The sequence below is a fragment of the Lathamus discolor genome, chromosome 3 (assembly GCF_037157495.1).
Source record: "Lathamus discolor isolate bLatDis1 chromosome 3, bLatDis1.hap1, whole genome shotgun sequence".
NCBI classification, from domain to species: domain Eukaryota; kingdom Metazoa; phylum Chordata; class Aves; order Psittaciformes; family Psittacidae; genus Lathamus; species Lathamus discolor.
Genome location: NC_088886.1, coordinates 21,467,651 through 21,482,249, shown reverse-complemented (window position 1 = coordinate 21,482,249; position 14,599 = coordinate 21,467,651). Strand labels below are relative to the sequence as shown.

The following is a 14,599-nucleotide window of genomic DNA, read 5'->3' as shown; positions in this document are numbered from 1 at the left end:
CGCAGCTTCCGTCAACCCAAGACACAACAGCTTGGTTATACATGCCTATTCTTCCCAGAGACAGACACAACTTAATGGAAGTCAATGCAGAGCAGCCTGCAAGGTGCTGGCTCCATATACTTAGCTCACAAAATATCACAATGACCTTGCCATGGCAAAAAGAAGAAATGTAGCTACAGTTTTAGGCTGTAAATCCAGCCAAGAGGAGAGATATTCCACCAAGGACAGTCACCCCATAAAACTGGTTTTGCTTGACATGCCAAACCTCACTGCTTCCTAGGAAGAAGTTTCAATCAGACCTCTGTTGAGAGATGTGAGCACACACACAGAAACACCTTGTCTTAGTAAAAAACAAAGATTGGGCAATGGCAGCCCTGCTACATCAGAGGTTCAAGGATTCTGTACAGGAGAAAACTTACTCAGGATGAGGGAAATAAAAAATTTTGGCTAGCTTCAGCATTCATAACTATTAAACTTTCTAAAGCTACAGAGAAAGTATTTGGGAACTCTGATGAAGATATTAACAAAAAATTGGCTTTTGCACTTAAAGTTTATATCATTATCTAGTTATTGCCAGGACAGGTTAAAAGTGGTCTGTTCCCCAAAGGGTAAAAAAATACTGTGGATATCTTTATTACAAGCTATTTAGCCATCATTATTATGTTTGTATCTTAAAGTAATTAGTCTGAAGAAGGTGATTAAAATTTGACAAATAGCAACAGATTCTTGAAGATGTCTTTAAGCTGGTCTTTATCCCTTGCAGCTCAGACACTAAGCTGTCATCACATCAGCCAAAGGTGAGGGACTTTTTGTTTGCTACAATCATAAAGCTTTCACTCTCTATTAAGAGTTATCAGAACCAGAGCCTTGAATATAGATTTTAATAACAGATGAAAATTTCAAATCTATGCCTAATGTCCATCTGTTTCTCAAAGACAGTAAGATGATTCAAAGCTGGTAATCTAATCACAAAAGTCTTTTCATAGCCAATGAAAAAACCTGGATACAAGCTGTCAAAACAACCTCCTCAGCATGTATTTTCTGCTGAATGGAAAACATACCTTACAATCTGTTTGCATTCTGCTCCCAGTTTTTGAGGAAAACAAGAGATGCTGTTTATGTATTTTATCACTGCTTCTGTGTACATTATATTCTGAAACAATTCTATTTATAGGCATCATACACAGCAGTAAAATTCCAGTAAGAATACAGTTCAGAAGTAAGAGCTGTAAACTAAAGCTGCAAAACACACAAACTAGCTTACAAGAAAAAGCATTTTGATTGCTAATAATGCCTTCAGTCCCTAAAGTGAGGGTGGCAGCATTAGAAAAATGGCAACTTTCCACATCTTTATTATGTGCTGCTTCTCCTTTATGCTGACAAGTACCAGAAACAACAATTATCTCTGCTTGCTTCAGGATACGTCCAGAATAGCAAACGTGCAAGCAAATCGCAAACTGAACTTAGGGGTAGATACTTTTACAATTGCATTCAAAGTTGTTGTGTACTTCATGATGCAGAAATCAATAATGGAGAATAGCATTCTCAACTGTTGACAGTAGTCAGTCTCTAAGTTTCAAAGTAAAGTCCAAGAAACCCTGTGAAGGGAAGGCAATGTCTTTGAAAAATGCAGTACTTAAGATACTCCGCCTAACCTGCTGTATGTAGAGAAGTTCTTACTGCTAATACTATTACTCCACGTTTCCCTCTTAAAAAATTACGGGGGGAAAAACCCCTCTGTGCTAACCCAGCAGGTGCCTATAAATACCTTAACTTTTTTAAAGTTACGTTTTACCTGACTTAAAAAAAAAAAAAAAAAAAAAAAAAAAAAAGGACTTTCCTACCTGCCTGAGACTGTGCAGATCTAGGTGTGTAGGTCCAGAATCTCCTGGGACAGGGACTCCACAGGAAATGGTTCTTATACCCCCTACTAAGTTACAGGAAAGTCAACCACTTCATCAACTGCACATCTGGATACTGCCACTGCCCCAACTCTTCTTAATTCTCCTGAATGTAACTTGGTGGAACTGTAATGGCAGAGGCTGTCCCAGACCTCTGCTAAGAACTAGCATCCTACAACCAAGGAAGCACATGGTTCTCACTATCTGCTCAATGCAGTGTAACTGGTATAACAACCTAATATATGACAGCTGTTGTGGGCTGAGCTGCCTTAAATATTATGAAGTATTGCTTACAGTGAAAATCGTCAAGGCAACTTGAATTTGGTTGCAATCCTTGAAAACCTCTCCTCACAGACCATTTCTCTGGCTTCAAAAAACCAGGGTTGGCTATAAGAACACACTAAAGCCCTGGTAATGCATTGAGGGCACCAACACTGTTTCAACGCCAGCTCAGCTCAGTGACATTCACACACTAAAAAGGTGAGTCTTTCTGTCTGACTTCTTAAGGCTTTCCCAGAGGCAAGGAGAAGTCCTGATCCAGTCTAAGCACATTGCAAGAATAGGAAAAAACCTCAGAGACATTAAAGACCTAACATATCCTAAGTCTTCCTCATAGCAATTCAGAAAGAAGAAAGGATTACTCAAAGTTGAGTAGCAAGGAGTCAGCTCATGATTGTCACCTACCTCAAACTTCACAGGGTGGTCTCACATGAAAGAAGAGACTTCTTCAGAACTCACCTCATCGCTTAACAAACAACTGTTTCTATTACAGTATTAAAAAGTTTAATATTAAAGGCCAAGGCCAGAAGACACAGACACAACAAATAATTGTGTAACAAAAAAAGTGCAACAAATGAAAAGATCAGAAATACACTCATTATTAGGTCATTCCTCTTTGAACTCACAAAAAAATGTTACTGTTAACTTGCTAGATGTCTATGCAAATCATAACTCAGCTTGCTTTAAAAAAGTTTCGGAAAACATTTCCAAACATCAATAATAGAAAAATGAACCATTTTTATAACAAAAATCTTGATTTATTAAAAGCTGGAACTGGTTAAAAATAAATCCTTGACATAAGGTTCTTGTTAGCTTTAAACTGTAAGCATAAAAATGCCCCAGAATTATGTTTTGGTATGGATGAAATGTACACTATATAACACATAAAAAGAGCCTTGACTTGCTGCTATTATTTTTAATTAGGCTCTCTAGCACGTATGGTTTTACCTTCCAACACCAATTCAGATTGGGGGAAAAGGGAAGGTCTGGCTCTTCAAACTCATGGGACTGGCAATTCCATGGCTCATGCCTTGGAGCACTAATGCATTTTACATTAGCTCTAAGCATCAGGAAATCCTGGCTTCTGGCGCCAAGAAGTTCAAAACGATAATGACACACATCTGAAAACTAGGATTCGCCATTTGACTGCCAGTATCTATTCTATCAAACAATTCAGTCCTGCTCTGTTACAAATAGGAGAGAACATTTGCAGCAGTCTACACTGTTTCCAATTAGACTGCGTGTCTGGACTGCAGATAAATCCAAGGAGCAATCATATCAAAATAAGTTTTCCTAGAAAACAGAATTCTAGTGAGAAATCTGAATATTTACAGAGGCTATCTATCTTCAACAGGCAATTACCAAGTTAGTCGTTACCCAAACTGCAGTTTCTCTGTTTTCTTTCTCAAGGTGAGCTCCAAAATGCCTTGAGACATTGCAAGAAAATTCTACAAATACTTAATTTAACTAGGTATATACTAGATGTATTTTGCTACTAATTTTAGGTGGAATACAATCAGATTAAAAAAATCAATTTACTAATGTAGCTCCCTGATAAAGGATTGCAAGTTTAGGTACAGTGATCTACTTTAACTTTTACCCAAGGACACTCAAGATTTTTTTCTTCCCAGCTGAATGCTTTCTGGCAAAACCAAAGCATCTTGACTGGAGCAATACCTAAGTTTATTGGAAACAAAGGAGTCCACGAGCTACACTCTACACACCTTTCCCCCTGTCTTCAAGGGGGCATGAAGGCTGTTGGGAACACATACCCATACAGTACTCTGGTTAATACAGAAATCTGTCATCTCCTGGGTTGCATGTCTATTTTGAAGTTTAAAATGGTAAGTCACATAGTAAGACTCCAAGGGTAGCATATAGCTCATACTTCTCTCAGTTTCTCCTGGTGATGCCTACAAAGGTGCATTTGGAAGCTATAAACTCCAGTATTCCCTTCCCAAATATAGGCTCAGTGCAAAGGATTACACACTAATCTGAACTTGATCTTTACCGATTATAAACTCTTCCTTTTCCCAAGAGGATCTATTTCTCAAGTCACACTTTTTTTTTCTGATCTGAGCATTTTTGTTATTTTAGTTTGTTGTTAAAAATGTTACCACCATTCCACCCTTGACAAATGTTCAGCTTTCTGGTGCATTACAGGTAGAATAAACAAACAAGTGTAACCATCCACTGTCCTTTAACAACTACCAGAAGCGAAAGTAAAGGAGAAAAATCTTTTTTGCTTCAGCTGTACATACGGTGAATTAATCATATTTTACAAATGATGACTAAAGTTCCAAGTGGGGAAAATAACTTTCTTCTTTTGGAAAGGAACAACTTCAACCACATGGCTGGGCAAGTCCAGATAGCATCCTGTTGAAGTGAATTCTGTACCACTACTGTAAAGTGTTTTAAATATTTCCTACTGAGTGCCCATAAAAGGTACTTCCTAAACACAACAGGATCTATGAAGATTCCATTCTTTAAGATAAGTCTTCTCTATTTTGAATCTGTGGGAGCGGTCTACTCAGAAATTCAAACTGCAACAGCTTGTTGACATTCAGAGAAGGAGAGGTTATTGACTAGAGGAGGAATTCAGAGAAACATTTCCCAAAAGTCAAGTCCACATCTTCTGCTCACCTAGCAAATTTTCAAAGTGCCCTTGATAATCTAAATGAGAATACCTTGGGAAGACTTGGGTTTACTGAAAAACAAACAAACAAACAAGCAAACCAAAACCCAAACCAGAACCAAACCAACAAACAAATAAACCCCAAAACACCAAAATGAACAAAACACCAACACCCAACATGCACACACACAAAACAACCTCCAAAGAAAACAAAGCCAAAACAAGCAAAAAACCCAACCAAACTCCACAACCTAAAACAAACCCAACAAACCCCACACAAATAGTTTTGGCAGCTAAATAAAGCTTATTTTTAACGATTTAAGGATGTTGGAAACTAGTCTCCTAGGTAATCAGCATCCCAAGCTTGTTAGATATTTCCAAACAATGTCTAAATAGTATTTGAGCAATTGTCATTAACAGGTAAATAACTGTATGCTCTAGTTTTACTTTTCTGTTCAGCTAAGGTCCTTTCCAACCTTAGCTACTCTACGATTTTATGAATCTATTACAACACATGTGTTAATATGCTAAAAGCAGCATGTAATTCAGACAGCTTCTTCGTCAGTGTAAACCATTCCCTCTGCTATGAGGGCAAAACAAATGAAGCCCTGTGAAGCAATCTGAATAGCCATTGTTAGATTCTATGCATTCTCTAAGAAGATCAATTTACCTGCTAGAGAAAGGATGCTGCCCAATGAGGTCTCCATTCTGAAGATGGTAATCACTGAAGAAATCTGGACTCACTGCTCCATCAGGGGCTATTAAACCATCTATAAAACCAAGAAAGATACAGTGACTGTATGAAGCAGCAGGACTCCAGGGCAAGCAGGTAATACAATCTGTGCTTGTCTTAGGATTTCATTAGCAACTTGCAGTATTTCTTGGAGGAATTTAAAGCAACAACAATATTGAAAAACAGCAACTTCAATTCCAAGAAACCTTACTTGGACTTCAGGTAGCTCAGCCCACTACTCTGAAGAAAAGTTGTATTTAAGAAATACTCTCTTACCCCTTCTTCCTTAGGCCTGTAAAGGTTATATTGACACCAAACTTGTCTACCCCATCATGAAAGTGAGCCCAGAGAAAAAGTAGTGAGAAGGGTCAAATATTAATCTTGGCCAGCAACAAAAAAGCAGAAAAGCAGCAAAGGTCTTACTTGCTCAGACTCTATCCTTTACCACTGTACCTCTTAAAACTAATCAAGAAAAAAGGGAAAGCTTCAAAAACTTCAAATCTATTTTTTTCTCTCCCCATATTTTTATGTCTCCTAGCTATTTCCTAAAAGGTGGTCTTTTCACATGATATCCTCTCATGAACATAGATTAAAGGTTTTGGGGTTTTTTTGCTTCTTGTATATTAAAGCACTGGCATGTGAAGATGCAGTAAAGTCACTAGTATTCCTTGAAGGCTTCACAGTGTCTGCTTGCTTTAGAAGAGAAGAAAATCGGGGGCTAACGTTTTCCCTATGTTATATCAGTGTAAATCCAGACTGCCTTTGAAGTAAAGTCAGTGAACTGACCCCAGCTGAATGAGAGCCCAGCTTAACTCTTTCTTGTTACCATTCACAAAACATTTCTTGTTAATATTAACGACAGAGCTCTTACTTGGTAATTAGTATTAGGCTCTAATCAGATAGTGACTTATTTCATCAAAACCGACCCTACATCAGTTTGTCTCCATAACTGTATGAAAACAATCCCAGACTTGTAGTACAGAAAACAGCAGAAACAGGTACATTCAGACTGATACTTTAATAGTTCAACAGAAAAGAGAGATATTCCTAATGTCTAGGAAGTTACAAATGCCATTCCACTCTAAAGAGAGATAAGATCCAAGGAGTCACAGGCCACTTAGCTTAACCTTTGTGGTTTTGAAACTACTAAAACTGCCTGTGCAGGAAGCAGTGGAAAGTTACTTACAGACACAAGGGCTTAAAGATGACAACTCAGGCATTCAAACAAATCTCCCAGTGCTTTATGAATTTACCTGATGTTTTTTGAAGATAATACAGTGACAAATGATAAAAGGAATAGAATTGACATATCTAGATTTCTAACAGACATTTGATGAGGTGCTACAGTGATTCATTTAGAAGATAATACCTCATGGGAAAGTGACTGAATACAATGCAACAGACTGTAAAGGAAAAACTCTAGCCATGATCAGACTACATTTTAGCAGCATAAGATAGCTGTACATGGATATATTCTAATTGTATACATGTGTATACAGTATGTAGAAGAGTATTATTTGACAAGCAAGTAATCTGACACAGACATTACTGTATTTCAGCATATTCACCAAGACATGAGTGCCCTGTGATATTATATGGATGTAAAATGACCAAAAATGAGGAAAGAAAGTTGAAATGCCTATTATTAACACTTGTGCCAAGTTTTCCTTACTTAACACCTATGCTGTATTTTTCACAGAAAATAAATAAGGGGGAACATTAGCACTTATATACCTGCAGCACTTCAGATCAAAACCAATCAATTTAAGTGACTATGTATTTTAAACAGTCAGGTTTGGTTAAAACCTATCTGAAAGCAGAGAGACCTTAAAATAACATTTATCTTTATATTAATAAAGAAAGCACTACATTTTAACTTTAAGACTAGAAGTACCACTACTTAAAGTGTCTTCAATCAAGACTGCTAACATTCAAACCATAACACTCGAGTTATGGTTCACATGAATTTATAGAAAAATGAAAGCACATGGATAGCAACAGCTGCATAATATGATTACAGTTAAAGGACATCTGTTGTTATGTACATTTCAACATAAATTAGGGTTATGTACTTTCAGAGCAAGAGAGACACTGAGCTTATGAAGGTGACTTCAGAGATCCTACAGAGATTTTCATGTAAGTTCAAGTTACTGTGCAAGAGAGATGTTGGCATATCATCGCAGTAAGTATCATCTTGCCATCAGTGAACTCAAGAACTTTTATGGCTAAGGGAGGACTTGTACTGAGCATCAACCATCAGTGCAGGTCATTTCTAAAATCAGACTGAAACACAGTATTTAATTTCTGACTGCACAAAGATTTGTATTTCTGCTATTTTTTGACTTAAGTCCTTCAGACACCCAAATGCCTACTCTAACTGGTACAATAATCTGCAGCCTTTTCAAAAGAATATTATATCTCAAAAGTATAAATCTAGCAGACTTCAGAAGCACACCATTGCTGGCACTTGTTGGAAGGAACACGAGGTGAATCTATATTTTTAATATAATCACCTACTCTTATACCTTTAAAAACAAAAGCACTTTTCAAACATCAGCAGAACATATCACTGGAAATCTGCGTCTCCTTCTCAGTCAAATATCAATTCTAGTATAAAAATGTTTGTTCAAATAATGTTCAGCTTGTAACATAAATGATTAAAAGCCAGGAAATTCAGTGTTAGTGGTGCCACTCTGTTTAGCTCACACTCTTGGGAAGAGAAATGGCCCTATGAAATAAGCAAAAATTTATTATTAATACCTGTAAAGGGAAGACTACAACAGGCACGCTGCACATCTTTAACTTCAGAAGCCCAAAGCAGACTTGATGTAATAAAAGTACTGTATAACACATGGCTCACACTGGTAACCTTGTAGGTCTAGCAGAGCAAGATAAAGCTACAGGATTCAAAAAGGAGAAACATACCACTAAAAAGGCAGGTTGCTTTGGCTGCATACATAATCAAAAGTAGAAGAAAAATAAAATCCTTAAGTTCTGGTACCCTTTGAGGATAATTTTTTAAACAGTTCTGAGGTCTTGCACAATTATTTTCTCACAGCAACTGCAAATAAAGCTTATGGGGTTTAGTGGTTTTGTTTTTGTTATTATTATTCCTGCAAATTCATCATAGAGGCAGTTTTGTGACTCATGCATCATAGCAAAGGACTGGACACTTATATGGAAAATAAAAAAACCCCAGACTCAAACCGGCAATTAAATAAAAAATAAATCCATGAGCACACAGTCATCCAGGACTTTGAAAAGGATATAACCACAAAACTGAGAGCGTAAGCCAACTCTGAGTTATGAAAAGTTATGAAGATATTTATCCGGTGGGCAAATTATCTCATGATCTTCTGAAACAGCTGGCAATATTGGACTAGATATATCACTGCCTTAATCCAGTATGGTAATTTCTATTTTCTTAGTAACTATAAAGTCTTTACATAAGCAGAGAGGGTAGATTCCACTTCAGAGCCCCCAAAACTGTGTCATTATGCACTACCGTGCATGTATTTGGGTTCATCTCAAATAAGAACACGACTACCCTTAAGAATTTTTTTTTCTTTTTTAAACAAACGCCTTCAAATTATCAAGTAATAAAACATTTTCATATGAAGAACTGAAAAATAAAAGTGTTTACAGAAGAGATTCACACATTCCCTATATAAGACAGCAAAAATCACACAAAGAGATCAGCTGAAAGTCACACAATGATTGCCTCTGCTAAGGAATCTACAGGTTTGATGTAGCTCAACTGAAGTCTTTCATCAAGATCTGCAATATAAAAATCCATCACAGGACTAGCACAAAAGGCAAAACAAACTTCAGCATCAAATCCCATAGCTGTGAATTTAACAGGGATGAAAAAAAAGGTTTGTGTTTGCAAAGCAAACAAGCTATGGACACAAGAAATAGGTGTGTAGAACAAGGCTGGGCCACATTTATTCATATCAGTCATCACAATCCATTACCTCTCAGACAGGTCTACTCATACTTCTGAAGACCTGTAACACTTTATAAGATGACGGATATACAGTACTCAATCCATCATTAACATCCTAACAAGGCCACGTCCATCCCTGGCTAGTGTGCATCAGTGCTGCTCCCAGTGACACAGACGGGCAACTCTCTGACTGGTTTGAGTCAGCAAATTCTCCCTACAGCCCCAGATCAAGCTCCTGTTCCACAGAAGTAGCAATCCCAGTCCTGAATACTAATATATGCAGCCTTACCTGCATTGTAGTAGAGGTCAGGTCTTTCCAGAATATCCCCTTCATGGATGTAGGGCTCAATACGATCATCACCATACAGATACTGCTCACTATCATCCATCTGCCGACTCTCTACCATCTCCAGCCACTGAGAGTTGTGCCATCGAAATTTCTCGCTCTGTATTTTTTTAGCCCATTCCTCATCATATTCCTGTTAAAAATCACCACACAGTATTTTAGGATGGGGTATAGACAAATCTGTTTGGTTTAACAGGAAATAGCAGAGGAATTTAATGTCAGCAAAAGATGCAAGTTTCAGGGCTCAGTGACTTAAATCCTCTATTCAGTTTGTAGAGTTCTTTTAGCAAAACAGAGAATGATTTTGCAAGCATTAGACATTATTCTGGTTTTGTACACGCAGCAGTACAATCTTCCCTTCATGGTTTGTAACTTTACACCACCCAGAAAAATATCCTACTTTGAGCGGGGAAGTTCCATCATCACAGTCTCGTCATTAGGTTCATCAAGAAGAGCCAATTACTGCCAATTTTCAATTCTTCAGTACTTAATTACTAACACTGACCAAATACCTCATTAGGGGAATGTTCATTAGGACAAGTAGATACTAGAAAACACAAGAGTTCTGATAAAACCAATGACTTTTTATTTTGTTTCATGAGGTCCAATAAGACAGGAATTAATTTTCAACTTTGTGTCAAATTTTATAATGGCTTTTTATGATTAATATTAAATACCCACAAAAATGGTGCACAACATTTGTAATAAAGAGGATGTAGGAACCCAAGATACAACACTAAAATCTGACAGGAGCTTCCCCAGAAAGCTGAGGAAAACAGGACACAGGTTCCAACCACTATGGAAACAAAATGTAGGCATGAAATTTCAATCTGGATTACAGCCTAATTGCACTCAAGCGATGTGATATTCAATATAGAAAGGCACCATAAGGAAGTGACATAGCCTCTGGACACTGCAATCAGCTGTTTAGAAGACTCTTCTAAACAGACCAGATTATGTGGGCTGTTGATTACCACTGAGGGAACACAAACCTGTGGATAATACTAAGTTTCTCAATATTACTGGAAAAATAGGCCACAGCTAACTATATGAAACTCATCAATATGAAATCTGCAGATGGAATCAATTTGGGAGGATTCACAAATAATGCACCATGGGTAGTAATATTTTAATCAAAGGATTGTGAACAGGAACAACATTCATAACCACAGAGTTTCTAATTGTAGGAAGAAATGTTCTTGGGAAACAGGTCTCACTTTGCTGTCTTAAAGCTAAGCTACAAAGGAGAGAAAAACTGAAAACCATTTAACTCTCACATCGATTAACACCTGATCTAGACAGACTTTCCCTGGAGATCTAGCTGGAATAGTTGAAAGTTTTTAAAATCTGTTTTATTTAGCCTTGAAGGGAATGAAAAACATTCACACAATTAGCAAGAATGCCTTGGCTTAGGCAGTGGTAATTTCTTGAACTGCTCCAGCTATGCAAAGGTAAATGTGTCTTATTACTGGAAGTCAAAAAATAGCAGTGAAGACAGGATAACCAGGCTAACTAGCTCAGGTTAAACTTCCAAAACTCCTACAGACTGAACTTGAGTTTTTAAACTGACTTAGTATTCAACCTACCTTGTCTTTACTACTTCTAGCCTGGCACAGGTAAGACACTCTCTACCCTGTGCCTTTTCCATCCTTCTGACTGGCTGATAATACAATAACCAGCTGGCCCTGTCATTCTGGCAGGAGCTGCTCTGACATTCCTAATGAGTATCTAGAGCATCTAAAATTTCATGGGATGTCAAGTCATGCCATGCAACCACAAATCCTTATCCTATGGTAGTAGGCTTTAAAACTGTTTTATTTGGGGAAATAGAAAGTTTGTTCCTCTTGGCTTACAGCAGAATGTAAACTCCCTTTTGCTAGGACATCCATGCAAGTACCTGTAGATGTGGGGCTCTTCTCAGTCTGCAGCAATGTTCTAAATTTCTCCAATTACACCTCTGATCCACACCAATTACTAGACCCTTCTAACTCCCCTCTGCACCATCCTGGCATGCAAGCAGTCCTGTCCAAAAACCTCAAGGTTTAAACCACAACAGGTGCCTAGTGACCTCAACTAAAATTCCAGATTTCTGACAGCAATGCAGCGTCCTTAGGGAGAGACAGAAAAACAAACAAAACAAAACCCCCAAAACATCACACATACCCCTATGCCTTATACTGTTTGGTAAAAGAACATCTCGTGCTATTTCTGCCTCTTGATCTTTCCTTCCCCACTTCCACTCTTGGTTAAAAGGCTAGAAACAATAGTGCAAAACAAGAGTAGCCCTGGAAAAAGCAAGCTCATCACTGGGATTTATAAAATGACCCATAAAAAAAACCCAACAAAGGGCATGACTTTCAATGATGACATCTGACCAGCATCTTGGAAGCATCTCCTTTACTGCATCTGCCAGAGCTAAATTGTTGGCCATTATGTCAGCCTCCAGCAGCTGTGAATTACTTACAACCTTTAGAGAAACACCTTGTAATTGCCAGAAATCATACTGCAGTCTTAAGAAAACTATTCCCAGAAACCATGGTTGTAAAGCAGGGAAAAATACACAAATTTAACAAACAGCAAATTAGATTAATCTGTGGGAAAGCTGAATCCCTCTTACCTTGTTTACCTTTAAAAGTTCTCAAAAATCCATCAGCTAAATTACCTAATTCATATAAACCATGAATGCACTTTGAAAACATGCTGATCTTCCCAAAGTTTCAACCCACATGACTCCCACTTGCCCGACAACACTGTTCCACTCTGAACATGCTGAATGTCTGTCACAAATACACATCAACTCTTTGTACCATCCTAAATAAAAACAAAGGTGGGGGGGAGGGGAAGGACCCCCCCCCCCAAACCAAAACAGTTAAAATTTCTCAGATGCTGACTTTTTCTTCAGACAATGACAACAGGGCAGAATACTTGTGTTTCTACACTTTCCATCCTATATTAAGAGGCTTAAAACTCCCAGGTATTTTACCTCAATCATTCATCTAAATTTTGGAAAATAGGATTATCGACTGAATGGTAAATTAGCAGTTGTAAGATTGACCATATCTGCAGGTTACTTAAAAATCACAAGTTACCTGTTCAAGCAGTTTGGTTACTTTGTACCTTTGTATTTCATTATGAATGAGTAACAAGAAAGAAGAAGTGACAGCACCAGAATCAGATCAATGATCAGTTTTGTCAAGAGTGTCATTCTGGCAGCAATCCTAGAGAAAAGGATGATTTGCAATCAACTAGAACAACTTATATAACCTCAGCACAACAAGTTTATTTCAGTACTGCTAGATCAGGAATATATCTGTACATTTCCCACAGAAATGTGCAGAAACACCACTGGATAAATGATTAATGGAATAACATCAGAATGGAAGAAAAGCTGTAAATGCAGGAACACATCCAAATGTACAAAGAAGCCAAATTAAAGCAGTTTAGAGCAAAACAATTCCCTAAAACACAGCAAGTCTTCCAGTAATTATATTTTGAGCTATCAAAAGTGTTTTGTTTGGGTTTTTTTTAAACACATGAAGGACACCTTTTTTGCTATGGAATTACTGCAAATTCAAACAGAAAACTAAACATCACAGAGATACAAACATAGCTTTGTGCTCTTCAGTCCTTTTAAACGTTGAGCTACTAGAAAAGCTGTGTCTGGGGCAACAAGAAGGTGATAAAAGGAATGTGCCTATTCTCTAACCCCAACACTGCATGTTCAGAAACATAAAAGGAGGAATCTTGAAGGTTGATTTTATTATCTTTGGAGCTCCCTGACATCACTGTTTTTAACATTCGGTTTCCATAAATCCAAAAGTGTCAAAGAAGATGTATGGTCCGACTTTGCGAGGAATGTGCCATCCTTTTTGAAGTTCTGCTTCCAACTTTGTTTACTACTGAACCATTGAAATATTATGAAGCGTTAACTGGCCTATTATCAGAGCGTGTCTGTTCCCTATCAGGGGTCCCCTTTGTCACTGGCTTCCGTCACACCTTGTATCTGATTAACACACTATAGGATAACATAGAGCTACACAGATCTGCTTTGTGTTCTCTCACAGCTGATGAAAAACAGATTTTCCTTTTCACTTTAATGTGGTTGCCCTTTAATTGGGACTGTAATAGGGTTCATTTGATGTGATTCCTCATACTAAACTAAAGCTGCTATACAGTAAATAGAATGTTCATCGTGTTCAAGGCTGTACTTGGTTATGTGTTACATTCTTCATTATTTAGCCATCCCTAAAACACACAATTTACATGAAAGGTTAAATTAACCATTTATTAAGAAAGAAAGGATTTATCTTGTCTGGCTATCCAAAAGGGAGGCATGCCATTTGAACTATATGCCTCTATAAACCAAGGAGAGAAACAGATGTTATGGATCACCTTCAGCAGGTGTATACAACACCTACCTTAGTGTAAGCACCACCAGGGGGCAATTCATTCACAGACCAAAAACACTCCCTTCTAACACACCTGTGCAATCCAGTCACTTCTTCACAACCAAGTTCATACTAAGTATATTCTGATGGGAAATGAACAGAAACCTGTGATATGAAACTAAAGCAAGGCAGAGAAAAAGAGTAAACACAGCCCCTAAATTTAGGTGCCTGCCTAACATGCATGCCATCCACAGGGTTCCTAGATTGTCAACAGCTGAATAGAGAAAGCTTTTTTTTTTTTTTTTACTTTGCAGGAGCATACAGTATTTATCTCATTGGCAAGTTGTTATGAAAGTTAACAGAGATCAGTG

The 14,599-nt window shown here is 37.6% G+C and overlaps 1 protein-coding gene across 4 annotated transcripts in view; it reads right to left on the bottom strand.

Annotated features, from left to right (window-relative positions):
• The window catches only part of KIFAP3 (kinesin associated protein 3), a 68,373-nt gene that overhangs the window by 12,714 nt on the left and 41,060 nt on the right, over positions 1–14,599 (bottom strand). For all 4 annotated transcript variants that reach the window (XM_065673987.1, XM_065673984.1, XM_065673985.1 and 1 more), the window contains exons 18-19: positions 9,784–9,973; positions 5,486–5,585 (exon numbers count right to left, since the gene is read on the bottom strand). In XM_065673987.1, the coding sequence (XP_065530059.1) occupies positions 5,486–5,585; positions 9,784–9,973 (290 nt within the window). The remainder of the gene's footprint in view (positions 1–5,485; positions 5,586–9,783; positions 9,974–14,599) is intronic.